General features: G+C 48.6%; 1 protein-coding gene across 1 annotated transcript; it reads left to right on the top strand.

Annotated features, from left to right (window-relative positions):
• The first annotated feature begins 895 nt into the window (after positions 1 to 895).
• LOC135816681 (uncharacterized) lies at positions 896 to 15,430 on the top strand. The gene is made up of 3 exons (XM_065329816.1): positions 896 to 1,403; positions 2,794 to 3,179; positions 14,935 to 15,430. Exons 2-3 carry the CDS (start codon positions 2,798 to 2,800, stop codon positions 15,309 to 15,311), a joined length of 759 nt encoding a protein of 252 aa, XP_065185888.1. The 5' UTR covers positions 896 to 1,403; positions 2,794 to 2,797; the 3' UTR covers positions 15,312 to 15,430.
• Positions 15,431 to 20,172: the final 4,742 nt, after the last annotated feature.

Below are 20,172 nucleotides of genomic sequence, written 5' to 3'. Positions count from 1 at the left end.
GCCCCAGGGCGCTGGCCATGCAGCCGTGGATAACTTGGACATGCATGGTCGCATCGGATCAACATGACTTTGTGCACTGCACACAGCGTTCTGTACAGACTGAGGGCGCCGGCCCCGGTCAATCGACTGGATTTCCATGTCCGCTACAGTATGTATGTGACTTATGTAGAGACTGTGGGCTCCGGATTTTTTGTGTTTTCAGCCTAATGAAGGGCCAGTCCCGAACATTTGGTGGAATGTTTTTTCGCAGTGAAGAGACAGACCGTTGTTGGGGTTGGAGAAGTGAATCATACTGTATGTTTCAGTGATTGCCTTGGAGTTTAGGGAAAATTAATTAGAAAATCATTTGGCTGTAGCCGATGCTGTATCCCAAGCAAGTGTTGGCCTTTTTCGTGTCATTTTCACCAAGAGTACATGAAAACCAGAGTGTGCAGCTCGGATGGGTTGCTGTCACGGCGAAATTCCGTGATTACATCATTTTAGTGATGTAGTGCGTACAAGCAGGATTCAAGCAGGTCTCTTTCTGCACAACTGCAGCTCAGTTGTATGCACTACGCCATTTCCCGCCTCAGATCTGGGCCAAATATGATGTAATCACGGAATTTCGCCGTGACAGACACCCATACTAGGGCCATAGCAGAAAAGGCCCCACGCTGCACACTCTGGTTTTCATGTACTCTTGTTTTCACAATACATGATTCACCATAGCAACGAATGAAATTACCCCGCCTAGTTACCATGGTTACTACATTCTAGTCTTGCACTGGCACAGTGGCAGAGACTGCGAATCTCACGTGGCCACTGCAAAGTGCAATGAATGCATGCCCCCCTCTCCCTGGCCTAAGTAAGTATTAGTTAGTCCCCTTACTGCCCTTACTGGGCCTTAGGCCCAAGGCCAGAAAGAAGGCGCCAAACCGGCTCAGTCCGTAACCAACGGCCTTCGGATCGACCCACCGCGTACCGGGACGCGGTAGCCACCAACGACCCAAGCCGGCCACTACGGAAATCATCATACATGTAGCTGTTCCCGTAGCATCTGAACTGCACCTGCGTCGGTATGTGTGTGTGTGTGTTTGGTGAAGACGCAGTTATTACCGGTCCGTTCATCTGCAAAGAAGAGGTACAGGACCATTGTGTTTGATAGCAGTTTTGTACACTGTAGTCTCCTGGGCAGCATACCCTTGTCCCAGAACCAGAGAAAGTAGACCTGTTCAGTATCACCGAAAAAAATCATTGTCGGTTCGTGTGTCCGTCGGTGACAACGAGGTCTAAACGACAACGGTAACATCGTTGCGTTGTTTTCTCTCGATCGAGTCAGCGTGATGTGGTGATGATAAGCCACTAGTGTGACTTGTGCTGGAAAACCGAAGCTGCACTGTATCTGCAGCTATCCAGTATTTACGGTAAGGACGTTCTGTGCATGTATACACTATGTAAAAATGTCACATGACTAAGACTCGAGGGGTAGACCTTGAAACCTTCAAGCAGTACAGTCAGTTATTGCCAGGCTGGCAAGATGGGTTGGAGTTATCCTATGTGGAGAATTGATTTAGATTTTCAAGACGTGAAGAAAACCCGTGTTAACGATACCTACATGTAGTTGTATTGCAAGTCAAATTCACTCTATGGAACGTACTACAACAGTAGTGCAGAGATATAGGGAAATGACAAATGCAAAAGATAATGCGATTCACAACTTCACAAGGGCCATCGCAGTTCTATTGACGTCATGCTTGAAGAGCCTTGATCCTTGAAGGGTGGTGGTTTTCCTACGAATGCGGAAAACTCGGAACCGTGAATTTGTTTTAGTTTTAGAAGCACTTGCTCAGAACATTTCTGACCCTCAACACTGTCCTCAAACTGATGCATACTTCCCCTGTACTCAAGTACTTGTATATCCGTCTCTATTGTAATATTTCACAAAACCTTATACATGAACCTCTTGCAGGGCGTCGGACACGCTACGGTCACTATGGTATTGACCGTACCACTCTTCATCCCGGGTACCCTGTGAATCAATAAAACACACTGATCTGGGGTCTAAATTTCGAAATTTTCATAGGAACCACCCGAACCCCACGAGTAAATTGTACTTCAGATGGCTGACAGTACCATTCTAACATACATTCCAACACCCCTGCCTCTTGTCATTCACAGAGTGTTTACATACAATGGAGTTCACCATGAATGCAGAGAATGGGATTTTCTGATTTTGACCTCTTTGGTTGTGGGTCTGATCAGTGATCAACTCACCTCCCATCACTTTAAAATCTGCATCTGCACCCTTGATCCATAGAGGGTGGTGGAGTTCCTGCAGATTCGCAAAACTCAGTCAAACTGAGTATCACTTGAACCATGAATATCTTTTACCCTTGATCTAGTGAAATGATTGTGTGTACATATGAACAGTAGTGGTGTAGAACAGAGGACTGTGTTGTAGGTGAAGTGTGTTCAGTTGACCAAAAATGAATTATGTGAGTTTTACATACCGGTGTGTGGCTATGGAGAACCAGCAGTGACAGTGTATTGGGTGGTGGTATGGTGTGCATGCATGGCAGTATTTGTCTCCATACATATGGGCCTTTGTCGTGTGTGTGTGGGGGGGGGGGGGGGATGTTAACAATATACATGGTACATGGTATTGTGTTACACTGTACAGCGGCCGGTCTTCTGGTTGATTGTCATTCATACTTGAATTCTCTTTCAGCAAATTCATCCACTATCAGAAAAGAAAAGATTCTGTTTCAGAGTTTGTTTGTTTTTGTTTTGTGTTTTGTATAACTTTGTGTTTAGAACAATGCCGTTTGACTTCTGGGATGATGTTGTCCTGCCAGCATGGCATGACATAGCTCAATGCCAGATTACACATGAAGCATTCAAGAAAGCCGTCATGGCAATTGATGAACATCATCCACGTATCAGCAGAGATCCCACGCTGAGGGGATATGTGATGAGTTGGAAGGAGTTTGTTAAAACCAACAGGAGTTCAGAAGTGGATATGTTAGCCGGATATGTTAGCTGTGTTACTTGCTACAAGAGAGGGCAATCAGGTGTCCAGAACTTCATTCAAGACATTCAGTCTTCAACTTTCCCGTCCAATGTTGCTGTTGGTGGACTGCTGGAGAGAATTTGGCAAGCTCGTAAGAATGATCATCCTGATGAAGATGTCAAGGATCCATGTAAGTAAAAGATTGCCATAAAGTTAGTTCTAACACTTGTATCCAGTTTATTTAAGCAGGGGAGTAGTGCAATGATTTCATGGCATTTTGTATGTAAAGTTCATACTTCATACACGTGTAATTGCACCACTACACTTGTTAGCTGCTCTGGCAACCCAATACTTTCCCTAAGCACTCTCAGAAGACTATCTTGTAGTCTCATGAGTATTACTATGAGAAGAAGTATTGGAAGACAGGAACCACTGGAGCATGCGCTGTTCTATAGTTGATGGAATAATCTGAATGATCTATACAGACAAAGAAGTGGGAAATATGAAATAGTGAGCACAATAGTGCGTTTGTGGTATTGTGACATGTATGCTGCATAAGTATCATAGCATAAGTATACCTGTTGCATACTCGTATACACCTTGTAAATGAAGATAGCAAGTGCAATACTGTACATTGAAGAAATCTTTACATACATGTTATGTGTAATGTTATGCTGGTGCTTGTTACAACATTATACAAGATCATGCATTCTATTCTGTAGAGTAGAACTACAGTATATTCATAAAAAGATGGACTTCTAGCCTTTGGCCATAAATGGGACAAACCTTTTAGAATATTTTCTGCAATCCCTATGAAATCCTATTCTAATTTTGTTTCTGAAGTCTATTTGTCCAAAAGGCAAGCCATAAGAAGAATGGGATTTCGGCCAGGTTTTGCCCCAAAAACACTGATTTGGGAAATCCATCAAAATCCAGGCCGTTTGAACCCGCTTGCAACAGTGAATTGTGCAGTTCGAACCCCGGTTCAGGTACCCTATTTGGACCAGGTTACAAATTTCAAATACCGCAGCACTGCGCTGTCTACGATAATTTCACGAAAATCGCCAAATAGGGGAGCTCGCCAGAGCCAGGGACCATCCTTTTTATGAATGGACTGTAGAACTGGCATACCATCAATGGGAATGAAAAACGTAGTTGAGCTGATGTAGGATAATTACAACTCATGCATTGTACCATCGTGTCACGGGTTTTAGTCAATACATGTCTGTACAAAAGTACTGAAATGAACATGATTGCACTCACTATAGTGTAATCGTGCTATGTAAGTTTAATAACGAGACGTGTAGATCTTTACTTGATCAACTGATGCCAAGTATTGTTTGGTGCAAAGATCCATCAATCTTTGTTACGCTACATGGAGTTTAGACTAAAACTGAGCATGTATGTCAAATATGCTGTATACAGTCAAATTGTCAACCAATACAGTCATTTGCAATACTCAAGGCTACCCGAAAGTTCTATTATTATATTAGTGCACATTTTGCCTGAGTTCAAATGTAGTCTAAAAATATACTTCCTCCGCACCACCGAAATGTGCACTTATTTTTAAAGAGTCTGTGAGCAATCATTCCTTGACATTGGCTGAACAGTACGTCAAAAATCGGATGCAGGTATCTAGAGAGAGAAAAGACATCTTTCATAGCGGACGTTTTATGATGACTCAAGCTAATGGGGACTCAAACCCTCTCCAATATAATCAACATCGAGTGACACAGACACACACAAAAGGAAGTGAGTCATTCGATGTGTGAAACTTTCAACTTCCGTGCCTCTGGGCTTTGCACGCAAACCAGTTTGCGCAGCTAGTGCACGCATGCCCGACATGTGGGCCCGTGCATGGAAAACCTGTACGCACTGCTGGGATCGCGAGGTCCTGTACGCACAAGCTGCTATGCACGGAAGCCGGCGCAGAACTAGCCTGCAGCACGCAGTGTCGAATTGAAGTGTTTTTTTCAAGCTCCTGCACTGTAAGAGTAGAAAAGCCTTCAGATTACTCTTGCTAGGTAGATCGTGTCTCTCAAGTATATACTGATCCTGTCAGCAATGGCAATGTGGCCAGTTTAAGGTAACATGACAAACTTATACTATGGAAAATATATGCGCACATTGCGGTGGGGTGGCGGAAGTATGAAGATGACATTCAGACAAAGTCAAAAAAACCGGCAACAAGTACGGAAAAGTGTGTACATTGGTGGGCCAGAAGACGGTGCAGCAGCATGTACAAAGGGGTGACAAAAACACAGCAAAAACGCGGCAGCAGGCCGCAACAGAGTGACACAAACGCAGCAGCATGTACAACATACCTATTTGTATACAGCATATTATTTCCTAGTGTGCAGGTCAAATGCAGTCTTTGTTATGGTAATACAGTGTATGTACAGTCTGTGTGGATATGGGTATACGTATAGCTCATGACATTCCATGCTCTGATCAATTGACACCAGTTGTTCAACACCAGCAACCATATAGCCCAACTCAAACTCTTGTGTTTAGCTGTGCCTTGCTATGCTTGTGCCACACCACGTGCACACACACACGGTGACACTGCATGCACACACACACACACACACACACACACACACACACACACACACACACACACACCACGTGCACACACACACCACATGCACCTTTTTTGCCCTTTTGAGTTTTGACGCCCATCACCGAGGAGATGATAGCGATGCTACAGCAGAAGCCGTAGCAACTTGTGCTGGGATTGCACCATTGAACAGCTTACAAGGCTGAAGAATTGACCGCCATTATCCTGAGCCTTGTCTACACCACACAGCTATTTGAAGAGGCCATTTCTGGCCAGTGAACCCCTCTGTGACTTTTTCATTTTCGTTTTTTCCAGCACACATCACACCACATATTCCACCATGTACTGGCTGTTGGGACTGACCACCCAGGATTTTTCATACCACGTGCACACACACACACACACACCAGACATGCTCATCGGGGAAGCGATGATAGCGAACAGCTATGGTAGACTTGGCAACTTGTGCTGGGATTACACCATTCAACAGCTGGCAAGGCTGATGAATTGACCGCCACTATTTTTAGCCTGGTATCCACCACACAGCTGTTTGAAGTGACTTTTTCTGGCCAGTGAATCCCTATTTCTCATTTTTCCATACACACACACACCCTCAGACCTCAGACCTGCCCATCGCGGAAGCGATGATAGCGAACAGTTTTTATTAGAAATAGCAACTTATGCTGGAATTACACCATTCAACAGCTTTCAAGGCTGATGAATTGACCGCCACTAATTTTAGCCTGGTATCCATCACACAGCTGATTAAAGTGGTGTATTCTGGCCAGTTAATCCCTATTTTTCATTTTTCCATTTTATCATTTTTTTGGACACTGTTTGGATGCAAGCACCCAAACTACCAACAATAGCTCATAAACTCACACTGGAGTTATTGTCTTACTTCCATACTTTTACAGTCTTGATAATCATGAGCAACAACAGAGAAGGAAAAAGGAATCTGACTTGAAAAACTAAAAAGCACAACAACAGCAACAGCTGAGAAAACTAAAGTCAAAAGTCCGACTCAAAACGGAACTATAAGCCGGAACTGTAGTGTAGCAACATAATGCATAGATACACGGGAAAAGAGCCGGCACACGCACGCAGCGCACCCGCAAAGTGAAAGTCTAGACATCAGAGCATGAATACATGAATGCGTGACAGCAAGCGCGCCTCAGGCACCAAGACACAAGATCACTACAGACATAACAGAGAGATGAAACGCACACAGCAGATCCTAGACAAACACAAACTGGAGCATGCAGGCAACTGAACACAAGTCGGACAGAGCTGGATAGTAATTATAACACTGAATGCATGAGAGAGTAGAGTCACCTGAACATCAAGACGTCGGTGTGAAGATAGCGGAGATCCAGACAGTGACCTCTGGTAAGCAGTGGCAGCATGTGCCCGGCAAGTCAAACTCACCCCCTCCTTGAGGGACCATAAGCAGAATGGGAACGAAAACACTCTAAATCGCAATGTACTAATCGTCTGTAGCTTCACGAACAAGCAACAAAGAAGTAGAGCGTAAACAAGAGAGGTAGAGCGTAATCTTCTCTATCGCAGAATAAGAATGACCCTAAAGTTAGTTCTATAGCCTTCTATCAGACTTAACAAGTATCATGCACACAGCACAGATTGTCATACCTAATGAGTGGTGCAAAACGCAATAGCTGCCGTAACTCTTCTGCTCAGGGAGTGCGCACCGCATCTATCGGGATGAGCACAGTGATAGGTCGGCGGTATTGCTTCCCTTTCACCTTCACGTCGACAACACGTGTTCTTCCGTCGGTGCCTGGGTAGATCGCTTCGATCCTCCCGAGAGGCCACTGGCCGCGAGGAGTGTGCGCGTCCAGGACAAGCACCACGTCTCCAATCCGGATGTTGGGAAGGCTCTTCTGCCATCGTTGACGTATGTTCAACTTTGGGACCATCTCTTGTAGCCAGCGCTTCCAGACCGCGGCTAAACAGCTCTGCAACACCCTCCAGGCTTTGAGGTGGTACGCCTGGCCATCTTCCTCGACCGCGGTCATCACGGTCGTCGATCCCGCTAGAAAGTGCGAGGGTGTTAGCGGCTCCGGGTCTTGTCCATCTCCACTCTGGGCCGTTAGAGGTCGACGATTGAGCTGAGCCTCAACAGTGGTGAAGGCAGTCTGGAGCTCCTCATCAGAACACACAGCATTGTGCAAGATGCCGACCAACGCTCTCTTGGCACACTTGACCATTGCTTCGAAGACCCCGCCGTGATGCGGTGAGCGTGGCGGATTGAACCTCCACTCCACGCCTTTGCAGGCCATGGTAGCGGCAATCTGGCTGTTCTTGAGGCTTTCGATGGCTTCTCGTAGCTCACGCTCGGCTGACACAAAGTTGGTACCATTGTCGGACACGACGAGATCCGGTACACCTCTTCTCTTCGCGAACCTGGTGAATGCCAGCAGAAAGCTCTCCGTGTCCAAGCCATACGCCATCTCAAGATGAACTGCTCTGCTCTGAAGACACGTCATCAAGCAGAGATAGCGCTTTGCTCGACTTCTTCCTCTCCCTTGCTTCGTCAGAAAGGGTCCGGCGTAATCCACGCCCACCCGACTGAAAGCTCGGAAAGGCTCCTCGGTGCGGAAGTCGGGTAGTGGTGCCATCAGCTGTTGAGCAGGCTTCGCCCAAATCTTCTTGCAGGCCGTACACTGGCTCCGGTGCCTTTTCACTGCCGCTGGGCCATGTACAATCCAGAACTTCGAGTTCAGGGTCGACAACAGGTGGTTGACGCCAGCAGTGTGATTGTGAGCCGCACCCTCATGAGCGATTACAAGGGCTGTGACCGGATGCTTCGTTGGCAGAATGACGGGCCTACGGAGGCTGCTGGGAAGGTGATGTGCCGTGCTCAACCTGCCGTCCATCCGCAGTAGCTGAGGGTTGCTGTCATCCAGAACCGGTTGTAGGCGTAGCAGTGGACTTGACGCCGGGATGGGCCGCTGACTTCTACACGCTTCAATCGTCTCATTGAACTCGTCTTGCTGAGCCTTAGCGAACCACACATCTTCAGCTGACTCCAGTTCAGTAACTGTGAGGGGCTGCACGAGAAACTTCTGCGGTTTTCTCGTACGCTGGTATTCGAGGGACACCATGGTGCCTTCCACCGCTGCCGATCCTCCAGTCTGCGGTGTGTCCTGCCTGCAGCATTTCCCTTTGCTGGCGTGCCGAAAGAACCTTCTGCACCACGCAGTGACACGCTTCAGGCGAATCCAGGAACTGTATCGATCTGGTTGGAGGCGGTCAATGCTCGGACCGGTGGCTAGCAGGGACGATGCTTGGTGGCGCTTGGTTTCTCCAGGCAAATTCGTCGGCACAACGATGTCACGGTTCGGCCATTCTGACGGCGGCGCTTGCAAGAAACTCGGGCCTTGCCACCACTCGTCACACGCTGCGAGACTTGAAGCTGTCATTCCGCGTGTTGGGAGGTCTGCTGGGTTTGACTTGCGACTGTGAGAACGCACCCAGAACAGAACATTCATGTTGTCCGTCCAGAAGAAGTGGTGCGCTACTGGGATGTCAAGAGCTGTGGCGACCTCCGTGCTCAAACGTACGCCCAGGGCCGCTGCCTTCAACTCGAGCTTCGGAATTGACATCTTCTTGATTGGCGTTGGACGACTCTTTGCCATGCACAGCGTGACCTTCACTTGTCCGTCTGGGTAGGTGACTCGCACATACGATGCCGCAGCGAACGCTGCATCGGACGCGTCCGTGAAGGTGTGAACCTCAGTGGCACATGGTTGTGGGAGTGCTCCTGCAAGTTTGAAGCAACGGTCAACTGACACTGAGGTGAGGTCCGGTAGCTCCGCGAACCACGTCTTCCACTTCTTCACCTCTGTTGTGCTGAGAGGGTCATCCCAACCATGGCCGGCAATACAGGCCTCTTGAAACAGGATCCGCGCTCTGATGGTGAACGGTAGCAGCTGGCCGCGCGGGTCAAAGATCGTCGCCATCTTCCGCAGGACCGATCTCTTCGTGATGGCATAGTCCTCGGCTGGCGCGTTATACACAAACGTGAACTGATCCTTGTCTGCCATCCAGGTCACTCCAAGAGTCTTGGAAACAGGCGGTGCGTTGCAAGCCGCGTCTTCTAACATGACCTGGGCTTGGGGTGCTCTGTCTGCTGGTGGGATAGCGTCGAGCACGGCTGCTGAATTACTGTGCCACTTGCGCAAGTGGAAGCCGCCTTTGCTGAGTGTTGCGTCCAACTTCTGCTGAATCTCTACTGCCTGGGACTCGTCCTGGGTAGCGTGTAGAAGATCATCGACGTAGAAAGCCTTGTTGACCAGCGCTGGAATGTCGATGCTGTCGTCTCGGTCACTGCTGGAGAAATCCTCCGCCGTTTGTCGCAACGCTCTGGTGGCGAGGTAGGGCGATGCCTTCATCCCGAAAACCAGTCTGTTGAACTCAAAGACTTCGGGCTCGCTGTTGTTGTCCTTTCGCCACAGGAATCTGGTGTACTTCCTGTCGTCTGGCCGGAGGCCAACTTGAAGGAACATCTCGCTGATGTCGGCGACGATTGCCACTGGCTCCATACAAAACCGTAGCAGGATGTGTACAAGGTCGCTCTGCAGTGGTGGGCCTGCGTGCATCTCCTCGTTGAGGTTACATCCACTCCAAGAGACGGCCGCGTCGAACACCACCCGCACCTTGGTGGTGACCTTGTCTTGGCGAACGATGGGGAAGTGCGGAACGAACCACTGATCTTCTCCATCCGCAGCTACCTCTTCTGCTGGCACTTGCCTAATGTACCCTTTTGCCATGTGCGATACAAGGACGCGGTTGTACTCTGCCGCGATGTGCGGCTTCTGTTCAAGACTTCTTTCTTGGCTACGGAGACGGCGCTCTGCCATTGGCCGGTTGTTCCGCACCTTCGGGCCATCCGCGCTGCGCCATGGGATGCCGACACAGTACCGCCCACCGCTATACGACAAGGTCGCGGTCGTCATGGCTTCTGCTTCCTGTTCGGCTGGCGTTCGGTACGTTGGGCTGACTCCGAGACCGACACTCTCGACATTCCATAAGTCTTTCACCAGGTCGTCCAAGCGATCGTCCGCCTGCTCCACGCTGTCACTCGGTAGACGGACAGCACAATGGGTGGCCACACGAGCTGGGTCAGCCTGAGCTGATGTCGGGCCGTAGCACACCCAACCGAGCGGGGTGAGTCGTGCCACTGGACTGCCGGGTAGGCCACATCTCTCCTCCAGAGCCTTGTGGAGCGGCGTAGCATTGAGGCCGATGAGGATACCAATCTTCTTACTATGGGAGACTGGGAAGTCGATCTCTCGTAGGTGGTCCCAACTACTCTTGCGCGCGTGCCACTCGATGATGTTGGAGTCTCCAGTTACCTGTGGCAAGACCCAAGCGTTCAATGAGGAAACATAGCTCCCGTCGATGCTGGAGATGGTGATTGTCGACTGGGTTGCATCTGTGCTGACGCTGTTCCCTCCTAGCGTCTGGACCTTCAGTGGTTGCGATGCTGGCTGGATGCCAAGAAGATCTGCAACGTCCTTCTGGATGTAGCTGGCTGTCGACCCAGAGTCGAAGAGAGCAGTACACTCGACCACTCGGTCCTCGTTCTTCAGCAATACTGGCACAGTCATGAATGAGATCCCATCATCGATGAACGTTGTGCTGCTAGACGGGTGCAGGACTGAGTCTGCACTGGCATGGTAGGTCACCTTCTCGCTTGTAGGCGTGCCGTTGGCGGACGCTCCTGCGGTGGTGCGTGTGTTGGAAGCGCTCCCTTTTTGCTCTATGTGCAGCATAGCATGATGCGTCTTCTGACAGACCGTACACTTGCCGGTGTCACACTTGTACGCTCTGTGCCCGGGCCGGAAACAGCAGATGCACAGACTACTGCTCTTGACTAGCTGCCAGCGATCAGGGACAGACATCTTCTCAAAGGCAGGACACCGCTCCAGGGGGTGACTGCCGCTGCACTTCAGGCACTGTGCACTCTGCTTGGGGGGACCGGCAGCATACGATCGCTCCGCCCCCCCTAGGGTTCCATGGTCGGTTCTGAGCTGGACGCTGCGGTGGCTTGGACAGTGCAGGCTTCTTCTGATCTTGGTCAGACTCGGTCAGCCTGGCATCAACTTGACGCAGGGTGTGCACTCGCTTCATCAACCAGGTGGATAGTGTCTTCACGTTCGTTAAAGAATCGTCATGAGACTCGACAAACCTCGTCAACATCCCGCGGGGAAGCTTCTGCGTGATTGTGATGTAAAGATCACGGCCTGGTGTTAAACTGGCAGTTGACATGTTCAACAGAACATTCCGCAGTCTGACGGCCAACTGCTGCAGCTTGTCGGAGTCCCTTTCTGAGGTGATCCGTGGAAGTGCTAGAAGTTCCTGCTGTTGGCGCTCGAGCTCGCGGTCATTACTCCCATACCACTCATCTAGCTCCTTGAGCGCAGCGCTGTATGCGCCAGGGCCATCCAGCAGATCCGCAATCAGGTCATCGGCCGTGCCACCTTCTAGAGCTTCCCTTAGACGGGCCATCTTGTAATCTTCTGAGACCATGTGGTCGTCGTCCACCAGCCTCAGAAACTTCTGCCTCCACCTGATGTAGTTCTTCTGTGAACCATCAAACTTGGGTAGTTCCAGTGGCTGGATCTGATGTTGGCTGATACCACTGAAGGGTGCACTCTGAACGCCCTGTACCCAGCTGCTCACTCTGTCAGCTTTTCCACGTGCTGTATCTGAAGCTGCCTGAGGCCACGATCTTCCCAAATGACCTTGTACTACTGGAGTAATCTCCATACTACTACCACTAGGCTTGTCAAGCCCTACAGCGACCGGAGCTGGCGTCCTGTCAACACCGACAGGGGTGGACACTTGTGTTTCAGCAGGAACGCTGTCCTGCTGTTCGGTCGCTTTGTCTGCGGTGGAGCCATCTCCATCAAGGCGAGAAACGCCACGGCTCTGGAGAGTCTCAGACTTGAGCTCCCCGTTCAACCGGTCGTCGGTTTTGAACGCTTGAGCTACAAAACCTGCAGCGGGAGGACCAGCGGAGACGCTTCGCTCCGTGACTGCCTGGTCGTCATCGTCAGTCTCATCATCAGACGCCGCCATCTTCCGCGCAAGCAACGCCAGGCTCTCAGCGCAGGTCTGAAATGACGCGTCAGTGGACGGCTCCGTCTCCTCCGGACGTCCCTCTGACTCTAGTTCGTCTCCTTCAATGGAAGCCAACTCGGCGTCTAGCTCCAGCTGCAGGATTCTTTTCTGTCGCTTGAGCTGCTGGACTTCAAACTCCTGCTCCAGCTTTGCTAGCTGCACCGCCGCCTTCAACTCCGCTCTGCGACGCCTGGAAGCAGTAGAGGAAGCGGACGATGTCAGGGAAGAGACACTACTCTTCGTACCGTCTAGCTCTGCCTCAGGCTCTCTGAACCTTACTGGGGGAACACCTTTCGTGCTCCTGCTACTTTTTCTAGGTTCCGCCATTTCTCTAATCACTGCACTGGTAGATCTACGAAATGACAACTCTCGAACCGATTCGGATCCACTGATCCGGCTCGAAGGACCAGATGTTTGGATGCAAGCACCCAAACTACCAACAATAGCTCATAAACTCACACTGGAGTTATTGTCTTACTTCCATACTTTTACAGTCTTGATAATCATGAGCAACAACAGAGAAGGAAAAAGGAATCTGACTTGAAAAACTAAAAAGCACAACAACAGCAACAGCTGAGAAAACTAAAGTCAAAAGTCCGACTCAAAACGGAACTATAAGCCGGAACTGTAGTGTAGCAACATAATGCATAGATACACGGGAAAAGAGCCGGCACACGCACGCAGCGCACCCGCAAAGTGAAAGTCTAGACATCAGAGCATGAATACATGAATGCGTGACAGCAAGCGCGCCTCAGGCACCAAGACACAAGATCACTACAGACATAACAGAGAGATGAAACGCACACAGCAGATCCTAGACAAACACAAACTGGAGCATGCAGGCAACTGAACACAAGTCGGACAGAGCTGGATAGTAATTATAACACTGAATGCATGAGAGAGTAGAGTCACCTGAACAGACACACACGCCACACCACATCCCCCGACATACACTGGCTGTTGGTAGCCACCCAGGATTATGAAAGAAGAGCTAGGAGAATGAGAAAGAGAAGAAAGACGTGTGCAACCATAATCGTCGGGAATTGAACCCGCAACCTCTGGATTGGAAATCGACTGCACAGTCCACTGTGCCATATGGGACACACAGGGACACACACAAATACACACACACGCACGCACACACATGCGTGTATACATAAAGTCTGATGCAAACGCCCACGTCGCAGCAAACGCTCGCCCCAGCGGGTCCATACTATTCTTTTTCAGGTCAGTTTAGTTGTAGAAAACTGGCATGAAGGTCGAATGCGTACAAGAACGACTGTAATGCCTACACAGTGCCTATGTCTTACCAGGATCCTGTGCAAAAGCGATTGTCATTATCTTGCTGCAAAGAAACACTTCGGTCGGGATTTCCTTTGCATCCGATAAATGAGTCGTCTTTGTTATTGTAGTTCGTTCTCCTGATGATGGGCCAGGCCGGAAAATTGGGCGTACAGTAATGTAAATGTAAATTTGAATTTGAATCGCAGTGAAGAGACCGTTTTTGGAGTTTGGAGTTGAGAAGCGAAGTCTCCTAAAAGTTCGTTCTCCATTGTTTCGGTTTTCAAATCATGAAATTTCTGCAGTGCCATGAATGTGACAATGTTGAGCTTTCAGAACGAAACGGTTATTGTTCTGATGAAGCGTCATTCGACGACTTGACCGGTCGCAGTATTGCAGTTGCAAGTCGAACAGGGGAGATGTCACAAAAGCTACAGCTACAAAGTCGCTATCAACTTGTTGAAAACTCTAAAGTGCTCGAGAAAAACCCTTGCCTTTGCGTGTTGCGTGATTTGGAAATGATGGCTTGAAACACCGTCAGAAGTATATTTGGTTCCTGCAATACTCTGCTCTTTGCTACCTTGTTATTCGGAAGTAAAACCCATTTGGATTTGCGAAATACAACAAACAACATCATAAAATCACTACGAGCTAGCTCGTAGCTCGTGCCCAAAGAGACTTTGAAACCAGGCAAGTGGACATTGTTTAACGTAGGAAAAGCGCTCTTTGCGCCACGGTGTGAGATGCACTTTCGTACAGTGGGAGTGACAGTGCATGGGGTCAGTGCGTACAGGCCAGCAGATCTTGCACAATGCGGTGGGCATTTGCACCGGACTTTACGGTACACAAACACACACACACATACACATGAAAAAACACACACACACTATTGGACCAGACATAGTGGTTACAACAATGTGTCTTGTTTTTCTTGTGTATTATTCGCTGTCTGTAGATTTCTTCACAAGGGTTGTCAAGAGCAACCTACCACAGATCATCGCCAACCTAGCGACCGTACCAGATATAGTGCTCACTGAAGTATTTGGAGATGTCACCCTGGATGAAGAGTATATCAGCACTTATCGAACGGCATGTGAGGTGGCCGGTCATGTGCGTGATCTTCCACTTTGCTGTCAAGCAGTAATTGGGCGGTTTTTACTGTTCCCAGTGAGCTGCTTTATGTTTCTCTTTTATGACTTGCACCACCCTGATCTCACTCAACGACTGGATAAAGATTTCCTGATCAAGATCGACCGTGAGGCAGGATGTGATGGGAGTAGTCTTGTCCAACTGTTGAATTTGGCTATTGATTTACAGAGCGATAGTAAGTGACAATTTGAAGACTGCAATGCAAGTTAAAGAATGTCCATGATGGTGAATCCTAGTCAATGGATGATGCTGATCTTTGTATTAGTGTACATACCAGCTGAAGGTTATATGAAAATACAGTTGTCTTATACTAGCAGAAATGTTCTAAATAATATTAGCTGTGTTCCAATTTGTTTAGTATACGTTATGTTCTAGCCTTGGTTTCCATTGTGAGAGAGAATGAGGAATTTTATTGAAATCGTCCATGCCTAATCATAATGGGACTTTCTCCCGGTGACTTGACTTGACACTTGACTGACTCACGACCGCCATCCAGATCACACAAGAAGTCCATTGAACTTTCAAAGTCGGCGGGAAAGCGCTAGCTTCAGTGTTGGGAGCAACCCATGTTCTGATGAAATGATCGCCAAAGTCGCAAACTCTATTTCATAGCATAGTAAAGTAGCCTAAACCTGCCTGTCATGTTTGTGGAAATCACCAGCATATTGTTTAGTATTGTCAAAATGCCAATTTTCTGAACTTAATGTACCGGCAATCCAAGCAATACTCGTAGAGAATTCTATTGTGATTCTTCTGATCTCACCTTCATATACAGCAGGTACCGCAATGTCAATGATGAATGATGAAGGTGTGATTGCAGAGAGAGAAGGACCAGGAGATGCAGTTGAAGGTCAGTACTGTCCTTGTAGTGGTCCTCCATTAATGCACGGCCCTATTTTAGGGGAATGCATACTCAAAGTTTGTCAGCCCGAGCCTTACGCTCGCATTCCAGCGCAAGCTTTACAGTGTCCTGCGAATTAGGACTACCTTTCTCAGCGCGGCCGGCGAAACTGAGTGTCCACAGAGTTACCGAGGAACACCTCATCCTGACAGTATATCCTTCTGCGAATTAGAGCGCCGTGGAAATGAGTGCCCAAAAGGTCAGCGCAAAATACCCCAGAGAGACAGAAAAGCAGTGGCGGATCCAGGACTTGGCCGAAGAGGGGGCCCAAGGTATCCGCCCCCCCCCCAAAAAACAAAACAAAAAATACAACAACAACAAAGTCCTGAAGTTGTGAAGAGCTGTTGTATTTTAGGGTCCGGCGGATTCTGCCGGCAGAAAAATTGGCAGAATTCTGTCCTTTTTCTGGTAAGTTTCATGGATGTTTGGTATGTGGATAAAAAATGGAGCAGAATTCGAGGAATTGCCCGCCATAGGGTTTGTATGGTTCTGCCAATTTCACTGCTTTTCGAGCAGAATATGCCACCTTTTCGAGCAGAATCCGCCGGTCCCTAGTTTTTTTCCATTCTCACGACATTTTCAAACTGCACTGGAACATTTCCACTCGACAGCGGCCGCGACGGACCTTTCGACGGCTCTCCAACGCGAGCTCTCTTATCTACCGGTCCACTGAAGAACGACCTGATGTCAGACCCTTTCCTCTTCATCTCATATCTGAAGGTAACCCGTTGGCTACAAGCGAAATAGAGAGCTAGAGAGCGTTTACTTGTAGTTTCTGACAAGTGAAAAAGAAAAAAAGGAAGGACGAATTCGACAGCACCGTGCACCATACAGGACTTCAGCCCAACGCGATCGCTGCACTATGTACCAGGCCCTGCATTTTTGGCACGTTTTTCACATGTTTGAAGTGCGGCCGTGTCCTCAGGTCGCAGTGCGTACAGTAGTTGTACACCGGTACACAGCACGTTGACTAGTACAGACTCAGTGCGTGACACCATGTACCGGAGTGACCGGACACGTATAAAAGTACCCAGCACGCGTGACCCACTTGACACGCCAAGTCATTTCGAGCGCTCATTCTACAGTCTACTGTAATCCTAGACCAAGGTCGAAATTTTCAAAGGGGGGGCCCAGGCCCCCTGGGCCCCCCCCCCCCCTGGATCCGCCACTGGAAAAGCGTGTGGTTAAGTTAGCAAAACTTGATTCTGCCAGTGATCACTGTTATTAAGTGTTACACTCTGTGGTCTCGGACACTTTATGACTGGTAAGACCAAGGTCGTCCGATGTGGTCTGCCCAATTCATCCAAAAAGCAGTACTCATTTCTTAGCATTATGCACTCCTACATGCACTCGTGCAAACACTGTGCACGTAACTCATGAAGGTGACTTAGAGTAGACCAGGGTAAGAATATGCCATTCAGTATGCGCTCTTTACTGATACTGTTCTGCCTGGACCCATGGTTGTTGCCAGTAGACTAGTATACCGAGTACTAGGTAGTTGTATTTAGTGCTGGGTGCTATGTGCTATGTAGTTACATTGACTGTTGCTGCAGTGTCCATGTAAACATGGTAGTCTAGATGTACATGTATGTCTTCAGCTCACTCACACACTCACAGAGTCACAAAGACAGTATACTATGCAACGAACACTTAGCCTACAGGATACCAGTTTATCAGCTATGGTAGATGTATGAGATGTTGACATGTCATGTCGGCATGGAGACGGCCTTTCCATGGTAACTGGAGCTGCGAAAGAACTCAGTTCTGATTTGACTTGCTTGCTTTGTGGTGAAACAATGTTAGTATGAAAGGGAGGACGGCCTCTGCATTGTAACTGGAGCTGCGGAAGAACTGTCTGCTTGATGTACTTAGTTTTCTGTACTGGTGAATCAATGGCAGTATGAAAGGGAGCAATGCCCTACGTAATTATATTATACTAAGTAGATATAAAGTTAATGAGCAATGGGTGCACTTTACGTCAGGCAATTCATCCTGGCGGAGCATCAGGCAGCTTGGCTCTGTTATGGGGGGCGCTGAGGATATCGACAGGCGGATTTCACTGGCATCCCAGGCATAGGGTAGTATGTTCAGCCTCTGGCTGCGGCGCAAGCATGTGTCAGAAAGGTCCAGGCTCAAGCTGTACAGCTCGCTTGTGCTGCCTGTCCTCCTTTACAACTGTGAGACTTGGGGAGTAACCCAGGCAGTCTTTCAGCGACTGGACTGTTTTCACCGCCGACAGCTCAGAAACCTGGTGGGAGTGCGATATCCAGACAGAACTACGAATGATGATCTGTATTCCAGATGTGGCTCGCAGCCACTGTCGGAGCTTGTTGCCAAGCGACGCCGTAGCCTCACTGGCCATGTGCTGAGGATGAGTGAGCAGTCACCTCCTTGCCTTGCGATGTCCTGCTATTTTCAAGCGGGATCACGTGGACGAAGGGGCCGTCCCGCAGCTACTCTCCCTACCACCATTGTGAAGGACCTGGCAGGGCACGACATTCCTTTGAAGAATGCCAGCGACCTAGAAGAAGTACGAGCATTTGCTGCAGACAAGTCGAAATGGAGATCAGACATTGTTTATGGATGAGTTTTTTGTTGACTGGAGACAGAAGCAGACTTGGCTTAATTTCAGTGTATTCTCATGCATTGTTCTTTGGCCTTTGTACGCCTGATGTGGTATTATTATTATTATTAGATATGAGGCCTGTTGCAGAGCATGTGGTTTCAGCAGACGTGTCACATGATTGGCAGACACTGGCTTGAACAGTGCTAGGATAAGAAGTGCTATGGAAATGTTTTGCACTGACACTCAGTGCATGACCACAGATACGTAGCGTGCAGATGATGTGGTGCAACTTCAAGAGATTCAGTACTGAGACGATATGCACGTTGTACAGATGTATGAAGTTCTGTACTAAGGTCGTAGGTGTGTACAGACCCGGCTGGGTGTTCACTGTGTGATATATATGCGCATTTCACCAATTTTAGCATCATAATTAATGGAAAACATTCGCTTTTCCAGCTTCTTCACTTTGGTTAGAACTAAAAACTAGCTAGATCTTTGTCGGGGGGGGGGGGGGGTTGTAAGAAATGCCTTCAGGGCCCATTTCTTAGTGGAAATACAGTCGTCCCTCTCTAATCCGGCACCTTTTGCTACGGCATTTTCTGCTGGATTAAGGAGGGTGCTGGATTAAGAAATCCTGCCCTCTGACCCGGCCCTACCCAATTGCATGCATGTATCATACGTCAAAACGCAGGGTTTTTCCGTGTCGACCCCAGTATTTGGTGCACGGCTTTATATTCTCAACTTTTCTCCAGGAATATACACAGTGATAAAGTAAAACAGAGAACATGTTCACATGTATACGTACTCTTGCACACACACGAACAGCCGATTTACGACTGCCAGATTATGAAATCAAACTACGTGCAGTTTGAGCGATTCATTTCAAAAAGTCACTGCCGGAGGCGGAATTCAAGTGCCGGATTAAGATGTAGGAATTGAACGAAAAACTTTCGTCAGAAAGCCCTACTAGATGGGGATTTGTATGCAAAATGTCACTAAAAGCGCCATTTCGTTCTTATAAAAGCACGGATGACCGCGATTGGCCCATATCTTGTAGTCTTTTGGACGCTGAGTCGACTGGTTTTGGTCCGAAAAGGCTGCGATGTAGCGTTCGGCCCTTATTCCCAATCGAACATGGTTGAACAAGCGGTCACGTGCTCCACCAGTCACCTGGTTACCACGCCAGCAGGCGACAACTTTCACACCAAGGTTCAACACAAAGGTGCAAAGGTTCAACTCGAGTGGCAGAAGCTCACCCCAACATGCTGCAAGTAACAGCCCGCAGGCACGGTGATCAGGTGACTGGTGTACGCTCGAGCACGTGTAGGGCGCAGTCACCCAGTTTCGGTGGAAGTGCGCGAGTTCGATTGGGATTAAAGAAGGAAGGGAGCGTCTCAGCTTCCTCGGACCAAGACCATTCGACTCAGCACCCCGAAGACTACAACTGGTGAAAAATTGATTTCAGGCTTAACTTCCCCTTTGATACCCAACCGGGTCTGCGTGATTCCACGAGATTCTACGGGATTTTGTGCATCTGTACAACGTGCATAAGGCTTTAAAAAACCATCCTCTTCTAA

This window comes from Sycon ciliatum, chromosome 5 (assembly GCF_964019385.1).
Source record: "Sycon ciliatum chromosome 5, ocSycCili1.1, whole genome shotgun sequence".
NCBI lineage: Eukaryota > Metazoa > Porifera > Calcarea > Leucosolenida > Sycettidae > Sycon > Sycon ciliatum.
This window is presented reverse-complemented; position numbering and strand designations above follow the sequence as displayed.